An 18396-nucleotide genomic window follows, 5' to 3' on the forward strand; every position below is an offset into this window, starting at 1 on the left:
ATTTAAATCAGTCCTTGCTGGGTTTGTAGTGAAGGGTATGGAATTATGCTCAATTATAAAATATAAAAATGTGTTAGAAACACCTTGGATGATGATGTTGACACCATTTGATTGTTGGTCCATTTGTGGGTACCGATGAAGGAAAAAAAAATGCTTAATTAGGTTTTTTTTTTTTTTTTTTTTTTTTATTTTTAAATATTACCTTCTTGATTATTAAGGGTAGATGTAGTGCTGATAACGTGTTAAAAGGTAAGGAGAATATGAGGAGAAAAGTATATAAACTTATATCCGTTTGTCTTAGCTTCAATTACATTGTTTCAGCATTCAAGATCTTGCACATATATATAGTGCAAGATGTTGTAAGGAGACAAATACATTACTATTTAAAGAGATAGAAACCCACAAATCTATAAATCCCACAAATCTATGCATTCAGAGTATTGTTCCATCACAACAACAATGATATACTCCACTTTTTTTTAGAGGTAAAGGATATACTCCACTTTATTCCTCCGTTGCTTTTAAAAAGCAAGGATCATTCATAGTAGTGTCTAGTCTGTCTATTCCGAAAGTTCCCATCCTTCAAAGTAAAAGGCTCATAATTTCTGTCTCAATTATAGTATCAATTCTGCCATTGTTACCAAATTTAGGCATCGGAAATGGATCATCGACCTACGATAATGGTGACGAATGACGATGGCATCGACGCTCCTGGCTTGCGAGCGTTGGTTCGAGTCCTCGTTTCCACCAATCTTTACAATGTCACTGTCTGTGCTCCCGATTCGTGAGTTTTCTCCCTTTTATAACGTTACAGTTAGCTTCAATATGGAATTTACAATTGCCTCCTTATACTTGTCAGTTTTGAGAATCATTTAACATTTTTGTTGGGGAATTTAGCACCATAAGTCCAAAAGAGCAAAACTATATGCCAAGTAAAAGGTGATTAAATTTTATAACAAGAATAAGTAAGAAATTATCATTTGTAGACCTCTATCAAATATTGCATTAATGATATGAATCATCCAAAAAACTATGATATAATATGAAAATAAATACAGAAATAAATTGGAATACTTGATATATTCCATCTAGGGCTCTAAGAACCTTTAGCTTTATTTCTCCGACAAGGTGCTTGGAATATAACCTAAATAGCTCAAGGGGTCCTAAGAGAGAATTCTCAAAACTTAGCATTAGAATAGAGATCAAAAGTACGACTCTATGATGACAGTAAACTTTTTTGTTTTGTATTACTGTATATTAAAATCTGGTTACAACCTAACAAATATTTATACCAAAGAAAACAGTTTTGGACTCCCTTAATTACAGGAAGAAACTACCCACTAACAACACTACTAGCTAAAACAAAGAACTAACCAACTAAAGCAGTTACATAGGAGTATTTTTCGGACTATTTTCCTAACACTCCCCCTCAAGTTGGATGGTAGGATCCTTAACACCCAACTTGCTCAAAGTATCTTCAAACGGAACAGCTCCAACTGCTTTTGTCAGTATATCGGCTAATTGGTTCTTCGATCGCACAAACGGTTGGCTGATTATCTTCGCCTCTAGATTATCCTTTATAAAATGTCTGTTTACTTCAACATGCTTAGTTCGGTCATGTTGTATAGGATTTTTTGAGATACTAATGTCTGCGTCATTATCACAAAAAACAGCACAAATCTTCTTAGGAGGAAAGCCAAGCTCAGTTAAAAGTTTTCGTAACCATAAAGCCTCGGTGATGCCTTTTGCAATGCCTCTGAACTCAGCCTCAGCGCTGGACATTACAACCTTTTGTTTCTTGCTTTTCCAAGTTACCAGATTTCCCCCCACAATTGAAAAATACCCTGAGGTAGACTTCCTGCTGTCACGATCTCCTGCCCAATCTGCATCTGTGTAGACTTGAAGATCCAAATGCCCATTTTTATAAAACACCACACCTCTTCCTAGAGTAACCTTAAGATACCTTAATGTTCTATAAACTGCCTCCATATGTTGCTCTTGAGGTTTATGCATAAACCTACTAACTACTCCTACTGCATATGCGCTATCAGGACGTGTGTGAGAGATATAAATAAGCTTCCCAACCAATTTTTGATACCTACTACAGTCTACAAAAGTACCATCCTCACTGATTTGCAACCTGTGGTTTACCATCATAGGAGTCTTAATGGGCTTACAGTTTAACATTCTAGTCTCTGTCAATAGGTCAAGAACATATTTTTTCTGGGAGATAAAGATACCTAATTTTGATCAAAATACCTCTATTCCCAAGAAATATTTAAGTTCTCTAAGATCCTTCATTTCAAATTCCTGGAACAACCTTCCTCGCAATTGACTAATTTCCTCTCTGTCATCTCCAGTAATAATCATATCATCTACATAAATGATAAGACATGTAATTAATTTAACTCGTCGTTTCAGAAAGAGAGTGAGATCAGAGTTACTCTGTTTGTCGCCAAATTTCTTCATAGCTAATGTAAACCTTCCAAACCAAACTCTCAGAGACTGTTTTAAGCCATACAAAGCTTTCTTTAATCTGCATCCTTCTCCCTCTAGAAAATCCTGAGAGAAACCAGGTGGAGCTTCCATGTAGACTTCTTTAGTGAGTTCACCATGTAAAAAGGCATTTTTAACATCGAACTGATGGAGAGGCCACTCTCTATTAGCAGCAACCGAGAACAAAACTCTTATAGTATCGATTTTTGCCACTGGGGAAAAGGTTTCTGAATAATCAATCCCATATGTCTAGGTAGTTGCAACAAGTCGAGCCTTGTATCTTTCAATCGTCCCATCTACTCTATACTTGATTGTATACACCCATCTACATCCTTTAACACTTTTTCTAGATGGTAATCTGCACCTTTCCCACGTACCATTTTTTTTGAAGAGCTTCGATCTCCCCTTCCAAGGCTTTCTTCCATTGCTTGTTTTTAAGAGCTTGTTCAACAGAGTTTGGAACTGCAAAGGAATAAAGAGCAATGTTGAAGATTTTAGCATTCAAGGAGAGTTGATCAGAATTAGCAGGACACTTTATTGGATATCTTGATTTATGATCCTCATGTTTCGTTACCTGGTAGTTGTTCTTTGTGCCGCTGGAACGACTAATTCTTCCTCTTGTACCTGTATCTTAGAGTTAGTTTCAACCATATCTTCAAACTGGTTACGCACCTCAGCCGTAGGAAGTATAGTTTCAGGCATCTCAGGCTCAGGATGCTCAGACAGCCCTTCAGAAATAGTATGAGAAAGATCAGGTTCTCGGACGATGGGACCTTCAGTGGTATTGCCCACTTGCTCTGGAGGATCTTCAGAATTAGTCAAAAATGGACTAGTTAACCAACTTAGATCGTCAATTGGTCTCGCCCCCTGATATCTAAGGTGGTTATAGAAGTATTCGGTTTCAACAAACTCACAATCCATGGTGGTGTAGACTCGTTTGTGGATAGGATCATAGCACCTATATCCTTTCTGATGGACTCCATGCCCTACAAATACACATTTGAGTGCCCGAGGCGCAAGTTTATCTCTAGATTGTTTAGGTAAATGAATATAAACTGTACACCCAAAGATTCGAGTTGGTAGATAATGAGAAGAAAGTATAAGTTTATGAGCTCCAAGAGAATCAAGAGGTGTTTGATACTCAAGTTTCTTTGTGGGCAACCTATTGGTCAAGTAAGTAGCCGTAGCAATTGCTTTAGGCCACAAATAATCTGGTACAGAGGATTCGAGGATCATTGCCCTAGTCATTTGAAGCAAAGTTCGATTTTTCCTCTCAACAAGTTCGTTTTGTTGGGGTGTGTAAGGGCAAGTGGTTTGATGTATAAGGCCATTTTGAGAGAAAAAAGATTTTATGTTAGTATTAACATATTCTATACCATTATCGGACAAAAGAATTCGAGGCTTAGTTTGAAATTGAGTACAAATCATGTTGTAAAAATTAACAAAAATACTGAATACCTCAGATTTGTGCTTAAGAAAGTAGACCCAACACATCCTTGTACAATCATCAATAAACAAAACATAATAAGAGAATTAATTAGACGCAGATTGAGGAGCAGGACCCCAAACATCAGAATGAAAAAGCACAAAAGGTTTAGCAATCTTATTAAAACTACTAGGATATGAATGTTTGTGACTTTTTGCCAACGAAGGATGACCTAGACGACATTGCCAAGTCCATGCCTGACTTTCTAATGATCCATGAGCAAGAGTTGTATTGCCTTTTTGAATATCCTCGTCCAAATGATAGAGACCATCTTTCTCAGTACCACGGGCAATAATCTTTCCTATTTGAGCATCCTACACAACACAAGAATCTTGCAATTAAGTTCTTTAGTCATTTGGCTAACAGACAATAATTTGTAGGACAAATTAGGTATGAAAAGACAATTTCAGAATGACAAATAATGAGAAATTTTAACAGTCCCTGTCCCTTCGACACTCTCAACTTCCCCATTAGCTGTTTTAATTAATGCTTTTAGGGGTTTAGTCGAGGTTACGAAATCAGATTTTTTATTTGTCATGGTGTCAGTTGCTCCACAATCGAAGATCCACCCATTCGAATTAGGATAATATCTATGTGGAGAGTAAGTAGTTTGCTGGGCTAAACTAAGAGATAAAGCACATAATGATTTTGGGTTCGGAAATAGTGGGGCACGATTTGCAAAGCTAAGTGGGGCACGATTATCAAACTTTTCACCAAAAAATTTCCTTTGATTTGGTTAGTATGGTAGGTTGCACTATTAGGATTTACAAAGCATTTCTGAAAAACTTGTCTTTCTTTTTTGATTAGTGGAGCAGATGCCATTATAAGGAGAGATAATGCCATCATAATTCCCCCTGTTTAGGTTAGTGGAACCGGCATTATAACTCTCTATATCACCTTGGTCTAAGTTTTGCACTCCCATTAAAGCTTCTCCAGAAGCTTCAGTAGGCACGTCCTCCATTTCTTCTTTCTTTATCTCCCCCACTGCTGCACTCCTAGTCTTTCTTTGATGATTTCGGCTCAAATCTGTTTCACTGAAGTCCTTAGCTTCACCTCTAGTCCCTCTTTTTCGAGAATCTGGTCACCACTTTAGGTATCCAACAAGCTTGTTGCATCCCTCTTTCGTATGGCGTGAGCCTCCACAGTGAGTGCACAGGAGTTGTGATTTGGCATCACCTTTTCGATTGAAGGGTTTGCTCGTTTGTCCTTGCCCTTTTGACGCAAGGCCTTGTCCAATTCCTGAGGACTCAACCTCTGATGAAGGGTTTGAAGATGATTGCATTATGCCCCGTCGTGCAATCTCTCGTCGATTGCTGCATACGCCATTTCAACAATGGGAAGGGGGTCTTGATTGAGTAAATCTCTGCGATCTTTGTCCAAGGTTTCATGAATCCCGGCGAGAAACTGGTATAATCGATTTTGTTGTATAATTTGATTATATATGGTTATATCTTACGGATCTTTCATGGGATTAGGCATCCTTCTATCTATCTCTTTCCAAATTGATAGTAGCTTGCTATAATAATTCTCAATTGGCTCTTGTCCTTGCTGGATGTTATTGGCTTTGACCGTTAGGTCAAAAATTTGCAGCCCATCTCGTCCGCTATTATACATCGACTCAATGCCCTTCCACAAATCCCTAGCCGTCGGATAATCCAAGTATTGATTTATCAAATCCGCTTCTATATTTTCAACAATCCAAGATATTACTATAAAGTCGTTCTGGGCCTATTTGCTAAAGTTTAGATCATCAGTGGCTGGTGGATTTGCAGCAATGTGTTTGAGCTTTCCTCTTCCGCTAATGGCCAAATGCATAAGCCTTGACCACTTCGTATAATTCGTTTGATTTAATTTTTCGGTTATGGTAACTGTGGAAGAGGTATTAGAGTTTTCCATAGGTCGGGTATTTAGTTGTTGAAACAACTCTAGTGATTGACCCATGGATACTGGTTGTTCAGTGGGGTTTGAGATTTGTTGGTCTGTGTTTGCCATTGCAGGTAAGTGTTGGGTAAATGATGAAACCCCTTTTTGTCTTTTCCAGTCACCGGAATCTTTGATGGGGCTCTGATACCAAGATAAACAGTAAACTTTTTTGTTTTGTATTACTGTATATTAAAATCTGGTTACAACCTAACAAATATTTATACTAAAGAAAACAGTTTTGGACTCCCTTAATTACAGGAAGAAATTACCCTCTAACAACACTACTAGCTAAAACAAAGGACTAACCAACTAAAGCAGTTACATAAGAGTATTTCGGACTAATTTCCTAACAGAAATAATAATAGAAAATTGAACTCCAAATTGGTTCGCAAAGTCATACAAGAGAATGGTGATATGGGTAGCGGCAGTAAAGGTTACAAATGGTGGCGTAAATGATGTTTGGGGTAGTGTTAAGGTGGTCAAAGATACAAAGGAGTTCAAGGGAATGCTCGAGTCCCTTGGGACATGGATTTGAGTAGTAAAATTAGGTAAAGGAAAGAGAAGAAATTGAATTGAAAAAATAGCCTACCAAATTGCCTCTAAGAAAATTAAGGGCATGTTTACCTTTCCTTTTCTTAATTCTCCGACCCATCGTCCCTCCTTGTTTTATCCAATTGTCAGAGATCCACACTGATAGTTTATTTTTGGGACTTATCTATTAATCTCTACTGTTTAGTCAAATGAAGGTAGTTGTTACAACTTTTAATATTGTATTGAGTTAACAATGGTCTATGTTTTTGACTTTATCAGTGCCTAAAAAACATATAATAGAAAGTATGATCAATGGGTCTTATATTAGTCTGGTAAAAAAGGTTGAGGTAAGCTTACTTCCATGTTTAGTGCATGGGGTCACGAGTGGCATTTGTGTTGTGGTTGGTGCGTAAGTTGTTGCCAAAGTAATTCCATACTTCCTCATTGGGTAGAGCTTATGAGCATCCTTTGTTACCTTCATGGTACAAAAAAGGGTCTTTTACACTTTGATACAACTTTGAGGTCACAAATTTGCTCATTTATTACCTTTTACCTCTGGTTGGCGTTCGTGGTTATGATCTTTTGACTATTGATTTGGATGGACTAAAGAATACTACTGTGGTGCTTAATTATATATTTGGTAAAGTTTGAGAAGTGTTCTACTGAATTTGAATGTGCATGTAATACTGGTAAATCACTTACAGGGAAAAATCGGCTGTTAGCCATGGGATCACATGGCGTCATCCTATTCTTGCCAAGAAAGTGGAGATTGAGGGAACAACAGCTTTTTCTGTTTCTGGTTTGTTTATTTCTTTTGTTTCACTCAGTTACCAGTTCTTCACGCCATATTATTTTTCATGTAACTACCATATTCAAAAATATTTCTTAGGTCACGTTCAATATAATTGTGAGTTTTCTAAAAACTAAAAAAAAATTTTGTTTCATTTTTATATAATTATTAAAAAATCTTGATGTTGATGTCAAGTTTTAATTTGCTTGATATTGCCATCAAGTGAAAAACGCAAAGATTCTTTTCCTTTCAAAGTTGTAAGGCTAGACCAATTCACCCTTTGTTACTGCCATCAACCACCATATGACTATTTTTCGCCTTATTGCCACTACTAGATTTTCTTCTTACCGCAGTTGCAATCTTGACTCATCAATGTCACCATCAACATTATAAAAGTCATACCTGCATGCCATGAATCTAAGAGAGAAGTGGCGGAGAAAGAAAGCTGGAGGTGTGGGAGGACAAGGTGGAGGGAATGTAATTGTAATGGTTTGTGGTCCATGATGAGAGGAAAGTAAAATACTTACTCAGTTACTCCCTTTGTTCCCATAAAAACCACCTCTTTTTTTATTAGGTGTGGTGTTAATTTGTAGACATAGTGAGAGAATAAGTTTGTAAAATGAGATTAAAAGTAAAGGATCTAGATTATTGCCAAAAAGAAAGAGTGCAAAGTAAGGATAAAAATAGTTGCAATCTCATAGGACAAAGGGAATATATTATATTGAAGCTGATTGTAAGTGGATATGAATTTTGATGGAGTTTATTTTTGCTCTACTCTTTTGATAGTTTCATGTGTCATGTTTCTTGCTTCACCATTCATAGACCATAGTAGGATTTTATGCTTACTAAACATATTTTCCCATAGCCAGTTTAAATATTCGTGATCATGGTGCATATTTCATTCAGGCACTCCAGCAGATTGTTCGTCTTTGGGAGTCTCTGATGCTCTGTTTACATCAATTCCAAACTTGGTAGGATTATCAATTTTAATTTAAACAAGGTGTCGTATGTTTGCACATAAGTCCTATAAGAATTTAGAATTCCTAGAATGTTGACCAAGGTTGTCAGGATCGGGATTCTACGTAGGATCGAAATCAACTGGTGGGATTGGATCGTAGGATTGGATTGTAGGATTGGACGATCCTACAAATTTGTAACTAGTTGTATTATGTGTATGTTTATTATTTGATCATTTTCAATTTCAAAAAGCATTTAAGAACCCATACATTTTCTTAAAATTTTGCTTTAATTTTAAAATACATACATACCTTACTTTTTTAATGTTGTTTTTTTCTCTATTCTTGATGAAATGACAAGGATATAATAATAAACTATAGTAAGCAAAAAAGAACAAAGATACTACCCTAAGAAATTTAAATTAGTAGTTTTGACCGATCCTACGAACGATCCTAGTCGATCCTAACGATCCTGCCCACGATCCTAATCGATCCCACCAACGATCCTGACCGATCCTGTGCACAATCCTGACTGATTTCGATCCTATGCACGATTCTAGTCGCTAGCATCGATCTGGGTCGTAGGATCGTACGATCCTACGATCCAGATCGCGATTTTGATAACCATGATGTTGACAATTTGAATGTTGTTGTGTGACAAAATATACTATAACCATGAGAATTAACTTTCCATACCCACCCCATGGTTATTTGGAATTTCTATGGTATTGAAAATTCCTTTTGTCAGACAAACAACTTTCCTAAAGAAAATGAATTCCTAGGAGGTAACAATTCCCATGGGAATTTACTTTCTATGTCAAACAAACAACCTCTAATTTTCACTTTTGAGCCTAACTAGTGTTCAAATTTTACAGTATAATGATGTTATTGCTTTATTGATTGGTGGGTAAGTTGCATTTGAAGCAATCTTCATATAAATTTGACTTCTTTAGCTTATGTATCATTTGATATTGATTGAATTGAATGTCTAAAATGTAATTTCTATATCTCTATCTTCTTTTTGTTTGATCTGACCTCCCAAATTTTGATAATAACTTTCTCGGTTTGTCAATAAGAATTTGTAGACAGGCAATTTTAGAAGCTAAAAATATTGAGAAGGTAAAAGGATCATAACAATCAATTCTAATGTATGGGGTTGGCTGCTACTACCTATATGAACCAAAACAAATTAACGTGTGGTGGCTATGGGTCAAGTTTTCATTTGACGCTCCTAACTACTAAATCTACATGAACAAGAATCATTTTCATAGAAGGTAAAGAGATTAACTGATTAAAAACCAAGATTGAAATAAGGGCTCAATTCTAATAGTCTATGTGACTAAGCTTATAGGATCTTTAGATGCCAGAAACATTTGAACTAAGCGAAACAACGTGGAAGGTAAGGTTGAATACTGTTATGACTTATAAGATAGTGGAGAATTCTCTACTAGCTTAAGTTTAAAGGACTTTTGAGGTAGAAAGAGTTACAACCTAACAGGAGTCAAACATATAAAGTGAATGATTTAGAGGACTATTGAATTTCTTGCTAGTAACGAGTATTATGTAATAAGCTATCTGGGATCTGATCTAGGCAGCACAAATAAAAGTATATAAATTTAGCAGGTACTTCTTAGAAGGCCTATATATTTTTACATTTTATCCTGACATGTTTTTTGTGCTCTAGTCATACATTGCATATACTACTAATTGCTAACTACCTTTTGTTTTCTTGTAGGTATTAAGTGGTATAAATATGGGAAGTAACTGTGGTTATCATATGTGAGTTGTGTTTCAAATATTCAATATTATGTTCAAAATATTAAAGTTTAAACCACATCAAATTTTGAAACCTAACGAATCAAGAGGAATCACTTCTCTAGTGTATGGTGTCAGGTTTATCTTTTAGTGTACTACAATACTTTTCTCTTTGTGCTTTATGACTGGGCTTAAATTTCTGTCTCAAGTCAACAACATTAATATAAAGATTGAAAACGTCCTTAGGGGGTTATTTTTAGTGGACTTATTGAACTTTTCAATCAACATTAGATGTTAGGGCTCATTAAATTTTTTTGTGATGGAAATGAGTGGGTGATGCTATACATCACTCAACGAGTGTTGGGATTTATTATGCCTTGTTTTGATTTTTTTTGAGTGACACCAGAAGCACTTATGCATTTTGTCTGTTTTAGTGTTTATTATTACTACTTGGTAGAGAGTTCAAAATCTTAAGGATGAGTCACTATTCTTTTAGGGGTTAATTTTTATCTTTATCTATTAAAATAGTTGACAAGTCAAATTAGTTTAGTAAAATTTATAATGCTTAGTTTTCCTATCTGGCTTTATAATAAAAAAAATTGCTTTGTGTTTCTTGAGTTAAGTTATAAGAATTTGTTTCTACGAAGCTTTAGGTTTTAACTTTATTTTTAAGAGTTTTGTTTTTTCCTTTTGAGCTTGGAGTTTCCTTATTGAGAAAACTTGTGAGATCTGTGTTATTAACTCTATGTTTCTAGGTTGGTTTTTATTTGAATACAATTTTATCAATTTGATAAACACATTAGAATTAATAGGTTTGATTTTTTCGACATTGATACCCCTGATTAAGTGAATTTATCTTATCAAGTCATATCACTGGAAATTGTTAATTTAACAACCTTTTGAAACATACCCAAATAACTCTCCTATATGTTATTGGTCCAGTGATGGACTATGCCTTAGATCAAAGAAGTCTCTTTTTAAATTTTTTTGTTGCCTTGGAAATAGTAAATGCAAGAGTATAATGGTATATAAGTACCCATAGTAACACCTTGAAAACTATCACGATATTTAGTAACATGGATAGTCTTATTTAAGAGATAAATTTTCAAGTGAAAGAGATTGAAGATTACCCTTGAGGTTGTAGAGTTGTCTAGATAACATGCAAGACTGAAAAGGACACAATTATAGGAAAACATAGGTAAGATAGGAAAAATCTGTGCATCTCTACCCTTGAACACTAAATGCATAGTGCAAAATACATCCAACATTGCGATTTATGTTGCAAAGGTTTTTGAGTTTATCATGACTGTGAGACATTTGTGAAACCATTCGAATTGACTGCGAAAGTTTCTTTGCGATTGTTACGTGATTGTAAACATATTTTTTCACAATGACGCATTGGAGTTAAGGCTCTAATTTATCATAGATACAATCTAGAAGGGAGATAAGGAAAGGCTTAGGGAATATGCGTATGTCACTAAAAAGGAAGATGAAAGTTCTAATGATTTTTTCGGTTGGCATTTTTGTTTTATTTTTTACAAGTATATAGGGTGTCATTAGAGTATAAGATTTTAATTACTTATTTGTTTGGTTGGGAACCTAGCATGTTTTTTACATCAAAGTGTTAGAGTGTTTTCTCATTTTGAAGGATTTTTAGGCTATACAATCTAATATTCTTTATCCTTTATGTTATTTTGAGTTATCTACATTTCGTGTAGCCTATCCTTCTAAACAGGTGGCATGACATGGCCTAAAGCTAAGTAGTGGCTTGAACACTCACATGTTTGGTCCATGAGTCGGCACAATAGGCATGGTTAATAGTTGATATCTTCTAATCTCATCATTCCATTTTTATCCGAAAGAGAGCGAAAATGAGGATGTTGGGCCAACATCAATGGCTCTTTGTACTCCTTAGTTTCTTTTGAAGAATTCTCGTTATATTATTGGTCTTTTTCTTTCTTCCATCTGATTTCTACTTTATCTTGACAACTCTTTAAGTATGTCCCTAGTTGGAGGTCTTTTATTGTATTATTTGCAATCTTATTTTTTGTAATTTAGGCTTGAGTAGATTAGTGGAGAACAGATGACTAGTTTAATTTACATTAGTAATGAAAATCATTCACGCATATACTACTTCGTTCCTTTAATCTGCATCAAAGAGAAATATAGTGATATTAAAGAAAATAATGTATGTTGGTAATAAATGAAGAGAGACAATGAATTGTGTAGATGTAATTAAAAGAGAGTAAAAATGTGTGGATGAGATTAAAAGAAAGTGATGGACCATTATCCAAAAATAGAAATAATGCAAAATGAGTGGGACGAACCAAAATGATAATTAATGCAAAATGAGTAGGACTGAGGGAATAGTTTATTTAAAACTAAACCAGGGATAAATGTTGTGCAAACTATGTGGAATATTATTAGGCGTATTGACCAACACTTTTGAAGTTACATAAGACTTGTAGTTATATATTATTAGTAAGAAAGTATGAATGATGATGAGCTCCAATCTAAATGAACCAAATTGAAATGGTTATACATTATACACCTATAGACTATAGTATGATAGTGAGTTCTATCCAACTTTAGAAATAATATCTCAGAATTGACAGTGTTTTGTAATCACAATTATGGATTTCATGGGTGTTTTCTTCCACATGCTTTTCAACAATAGGCCATCGACCCATCATTTTTTTTAGTTATGTTTTGGAACACCTTTATTCTGAAAAATATATAAAGAAAATTTTATTAAGAGGCAACTGTCAAAAGTACAAGTTAGGGATTAGAAATCCTAAAAGAGACCTATTAATAATCTACATGCACTTTCAGCTTGTGAAAATCTTAGTTACATGCTCTTTCTTTCTTAGTGCTTATATTCTTTTAATTGCCACTTTTTGTGACTGATGTGATGGTGTCCTATGGGTACAAGCTCATGAAGTTCTTTATTCACTCCATTGAAGATTGATTTCACTTATCAGTTTTCACCATCACTTGGTTTTTCCTTCTACATCCTACTACTAATTTAGGGATTTATCAAAATATTCATAATATTTTCATTGGTTGTTCTATGATAGACCGAGATGTCATGTTGACCTTCCATTTCAGTATATCCTTTGATCCTGTTTTGACTTGGACAGTGAGAATTAGTTTACATGTCTTTGTTTTTGTTACATGAGGTGAAGCCTTTAGTTTGAAATACGTTTTTTTTCTTATAGTTTGATGATTCAATGTGTTGGACATCTTCTCATTTGTGTTTATGATGCAATATATGATTTTGTCGTATGCTTTATGAGGAGACTCTTTGATTGGACATGGTAAATTAGTTGGATTAAACCCAAAACCCAAAATTTATCTTTGTCGTGATATAACTGAATGGTGGCTGGAATAATTCTAAACCATTTGATATCCTAGTAATGATCATATTTTCTGACCTCATAATTTACCATCAGTGTTTACTCTGGGACGGTCGCTGGGGCTCGAGAAGCATTCTTCAATAATATACCAGCAATATCGATCTCATATGATTGGTGAGTACTTGAAATATCGCACTCTTGTTTCTTGTGTTATGTGAAAATTTTCTCGTACTAATAGAGAAAGCTTATTAACTCATTAATTATGAGTATTGACTTATCTGTGTTTGGTTAAGTGTTATTACACCATCCACAATATGCACTATGTCTCGCATTAGTAATAGCTTTGTGTAAAATTTCAAATCGATATGCATCAAACAAATACAATGACATCTAATGAATCTTGTTTTTCTTAGACAAATGATATATGAGAACTATACTGTGAGGAAACTCATCCATGTTGAATTGTTAATTTCAATAGTCTAGAATCTCAGTTGCTAGGACATGTTTGTTGTGGAAAATTGTATTCAAACCTGAATCATTAGTAAGTGCCCTTTGTTTGCAGACAATGAGAAATGAGGATTCTTTCTTCAACATGGTTGGTTCTATTATCCAATTTTCTGACCATGGAGTCATACTCAACATTTGTACTAGACCGCAGTCCATTTTCTATCCTACATACATTTCACCAACATAATTATATCAAAGATATGCTTTTGTGGATTTCTCATAATGAAAATTATAACGAAGATAAGTTGATTACAATTTAAATTCTGGTTTCAATATTATGTTACTGTATGCTTTGGCTTTATATATTCTTTCTTATACAAGTAACTAGTACTTTTCGAACAAAAGGATTGACCTTTTCTCCCTCTTCCCGTGTCACATGTTGCTTAAATACAAGTAGGAAGCATATTCTAGAGTAAAACAATTTAAAATTTATTTGTATTTGGTTCTTGCTCTCATTTTCTTGACATTATGTGCTTATTTTGTTGACAATATGTACATGTTTTATCATAGGCGGTGAAAAGTATGATTTGTATTGATGATTTGTTTACCAATCTATGTATAGGGTTGGTGGTGTGAGTAATATTGATGATTATACTTTAGCTGCTCAGGCGTGTTTACCAATCATAAATGCTGTGTTAGCTGAGATAAAAAGTAAAACCTATCCACAAAGATGCTTTTTGAATATAGATCTGCCAACAAATATCCGGTGTCACAAGGTACTTAATGTAACTAATGGTTAATAAACGACGTTGGATTTATCATGGAGAGTAGATGATTTTTTCATTGAACCTTTCTATCGATACTTTCCAATCTCTATTATATTTCTAGAAATTGCAATCATGTTCTTTAGAACTTAACGTGGATGTTATGTATTTTAGTGATAAAAATGCATATTTATGTTGGAAATTTGTAATGCTTTGTTTTTTACTTTCCCTTAGAATTTGTGTTTTCTTGCTTCTGCATTACAAAGACTTATGTAACTTGTTTTCTATTACATAGGAAATTGACTAATCAATACGCATTTATTAGACTTTTTGTATAAATCCTCTTTATTAATTACTTGTGTGTGTGTGTATGCATGTGCATTTGTGGAAATCCAACTAATAAAATTTCTTCGTCAGAATACCACTGGTAACTAATGAATTGTGTCCAAATCTTTGTTATTTGAGTTTCACTGTTTTCATCCCTCTATATTCCTTTTTTGTGCTGCTAATTTGTCGTATTTTATTTGAAAATAATCTGATTGTATAATAGATCCAATCCATTTAGTAGTGGAAAAAATGGTGAGGAAGACCAAAGATGACCTCGAGGGTGGAAGTAGAAAAGCATATAGAGGATTTAGACTTACAGGTGGAGATGGTATAAAATCATAATGAATAGAGAAGAATAATTCATGTGGGTGGTCAATAGAATTGATCTTTTTCTTTAATTAGCCGACCCCAAAAATTAAGGTTTTGGCGTTATTGTTGCCAACATTTAGTTGTGGAAAGCTGAAATCAAAATTAATATCGAAGTTCCTAATTTCATAAATGATATTTAAAATCATATAATACGAAATAACTTTTTGTTGGTATTTAGAGAATTTTAATTTTAATACTTTACCATCTATATCAACATTATCAACAATAATGGCAAAACTTTAATCACAAAAGATGCTATGTGAAACAATATATCAGTTTTGATGGTTGTCCACATGGATTCCAAGTCTCTATTCATTATAATTTTTTACCATCTCAATTTGTAAGTCTAGATGCTTCATATTGGTTTCCACTCCTGTCCTCTTAGTCTTCTTCAGTCTTCGTCGTCCTCTTTTAAGTCTTCTGAGCTCCAATGTTCTATATTTCTTACTGATTTTTTAATACTCCGTCTTTATTTGGAACTTTTTGTACCTTAGTCTCATCAACCCTCACTTTCTATCTCACCATCATTTATTCTTTATTCATCCTCGAGAGTAAAATGTCTATGTTGTTTTTTTCATTTGCAAAGATTGAAAAATTATGTGTTTCAAAGCATAGTGCAAAAATGTCGTATGTTTGCCATCGTGGCAACGAAATGGTGATGCGGTAGCGGTAGCGATGCGGTTATCACAACGCCTAAATATGGATCAAAAGCATGAGATATCTCTTGATACGGACCAAAACACGGTTTTTTCAGACCTTTACAACGCGGAATACGTTTGTTGTTTTTTGAAAACCTTTGTAACACTACTGGTGGGATGCAATGTGGCCTTGTTTTTTTCACAATGATCTGAACAATTTAAAGGAGATTATAAGAGGAAAAGGTAAGCGAAGATGATCTAGATAGCATGAGTGAAGAATGAGACCTTCGATTGGGATATCTAGGAGCGTATGATAAATATATAGGAATAAATGGAGGAGAATATATGTTGATGATCATTGAAATTTATTGTGTTAGATGGGGTCGGTTAAAGTTATAATCTTTGTCAGTGACGGCTTCCCTCATTGTTTTGCTTTTATTTATATCCTGACTCCATATTAGGATTAAAGCTTTGGCATTGTTGTTTTTGTTGTTTTTTTGGCATTGTTGCATCTCTCTTTACCCTTTAGTTGACTTTATTAAAATTACATCATCAACATCTCATTCTCGTTGATGCGTGGCTACAGACAAAGAAGGGACGGAGGGAGTATATAGTTTCATTTTGAGTTTGTCGATGCTATATGCTCATGAATATTGATGATTCGTTGTTTGTACTTTGTCCCAGAAGTTAGCATTGTAACTTGCAAGTGCAATAAGAATATCGAGCAATGTGACGGTTCTCTCATTGCGCACAGACAAGTAGTATTCCGTACTGTTATCCCTGCATCATAGCTGTCTCAAGACGAAGTTTTTTTCCGTAGTTTAGGAATCAATTGAATAGCTCACAACCCTCTACCCCTCCCCCATCCACTTCAGCCTGGAGTACTCTTCGAGAATTAATGTGATTATTTCAGCTTATACCATGAATTTATACCCTTTGCTTGTGGTTGCAAAAACTCTTCTACTACCTATACTACATCGGTACTTTTCCTTGTGCTTCCCTTTATCTGAAAATATTTTTCTCTGAGAAATCAAACAGGAATCTTACTAGTCTATAAATGGTGTTGCGTTTCAAAACTTGTTATTGTGGTGAGTGATGATCAACATTGGTCATTGCTACTGTTAAATTAGCTGCACAATAGTTTATGAAAGATTCTTACACTTCCATGATTCTATCAGTTGATTGTTATATGTCGGACATGAATCATTATTTCTTCAGGGCACTGGAACTGATTTCTTAGCATGGCACAAAATACCAGTATTGTTCAGTTTCTTCAATATGGAATATTACAGCTTTCATTGAGAATTGAACTTGCCTAATAATTTGATCAATGTATGAATCATTATTTGTTTGGGCAGGGTTACAGATTGACATCGCAGGGTAAAAGTATTTACAGAATGGGGTGGAAGCAAGTTACATCCGGTGAACGAGGAAAAATGACATCAGCAATGGAAATGGACATGGATTCAACACAGGACGATAATTCATCGGCAATGTCTCAGGATCAATTGTTGTTCAGGAGGGTGGTATGTTTCCTTATCTTGTCTTCATTTCTTAAATGAGAGAAAACTTACCATGTCAAAGAGTGTTCATATCTCTTCTTCATCTTCTCTCAACACCAAGTTGGTGCATGGCACATGACTTTCGGGGTCAATGATCTTAGGGGTCAACAAACCATAGTTATTTCATTCGCTGAGCTGAATTTTAAGCACTAGTTTCATCCAGAACATTAGCTCAGTTGGCGACATGGCTAGTCATGTACTAATGTTGCATATTTGAGAGATTAAAGGTATGTTGCATACATTTTACCATTTCATATTCCAGGAGACACTTGATATTGGGGGTGATGTAATGTACTAATGGTGTTTCATGACGTTATTTGCATAATTGAGAAATTCACAAAATTGAATCTGATATCCTTTCCTTTATCGATGCAATATCTGCAAGTTAATGCTGAGGCGTGTTGCATATCACCTAAAATCATCTAATTTCATCACAAATTCATACTTATTGCCTTGAATCATCTATTGAATTTTCAGAAGTTTATATAACTTGCTAACTGAGAGTGTTCCTATTGTAGGCGTTAGAACATTCGATTGATGAATCAGATAAGGACATACGATCTCTGCAAGAAGGATACGTACGTGAGCATTTTCTTCAATGTTCCATTATCATTCTCTATATTAATGATGTTTATGCTTGTTTTCAGATATCAGTTACTCCCCTTGGTGCAATCTCTCCGGCTGAAGCAGATTGCCAGGCATACTTCAAAAATTGGCTTCCTAGTGTCTCGGAGCGCAGTTTTTCAGCGTTATGATTAGTAAGTCCGCAACCAGTCATTCATGTATCATCAAAACCCGCTATTAAACATGATATCTGGCGTTGTAGCGTGCATGAGCTTTATCGTGTAAATTGTTTGTTGTCTATCAAAAATGAAAACATCTAATTGTTTGAAGTACAATAATTGTAAAAAAGTATGTTCCTATTGAAATTACATACCCTCTCCAGTCTCCACAATGAGGCTTTGGGCATCTCAGATGAAACAAATTTATGTCAAA

The 18396-nt window shown here is 34.7% G+C and overlaps 1 protein-coding gene across 3 annotated transcripts; it reads left to right on the forward strand.

The window, feature by feature from the left end:
* Positions 1-472: 472 nt before the first annotated feature.
* LOC130816020 (uncharacterized) lies at positions 473-18396 on the forward strand. Of its 3 annotated transcripts, XM_057682591.1 has the most exons (9): positions 473-784; positions 7141-7235; positions 8133-8197; positions 9918-9961; positions 13390-13467; positions 14363-14516; positions 17197-17364; positions 17919-17978; positions 18048-18396. In XM_057682591.1, the coding sequence occupies exons 1-9, from the start codon at positions 660-662 to the stop codon at positions 18153-18155; spliced, it is 897 nt and encodes a 298-aa protein (XP_057538574.1). In that variant the 5' UTR covers positions 473-659; the 3' UTR covers positions 18156-18396. The 3 variants fall into 3 exon arrangements, with proteins under 3 accessions (XP_057538574.1, XP_057538588.1, XP_057538581.1); XM_057682605.1 differs by lacking the exon at positions 9918-9961 and having other exon boundaries at positions 737-784; XM_057682598.1 differs by lacking the exon at positions 8133-8197 and having other exon boundaries at positions 752-784.

Source organism: Amaranthus tricolor, chromosome 1 (genome assembly GCF_026212465.1).
Source record: "Amaranthus tricolor cultivar Red isolate AtriRed21 chromosome 1, ASM2621246v1, whole genome shotgun sequence".
NCBI lineage: Eukaryota > Viridiplantae > Streptophyta > Magnoliopsida > Caryophyllales > Amaranthaceae > Amaranthus > Amaranthus tricolor.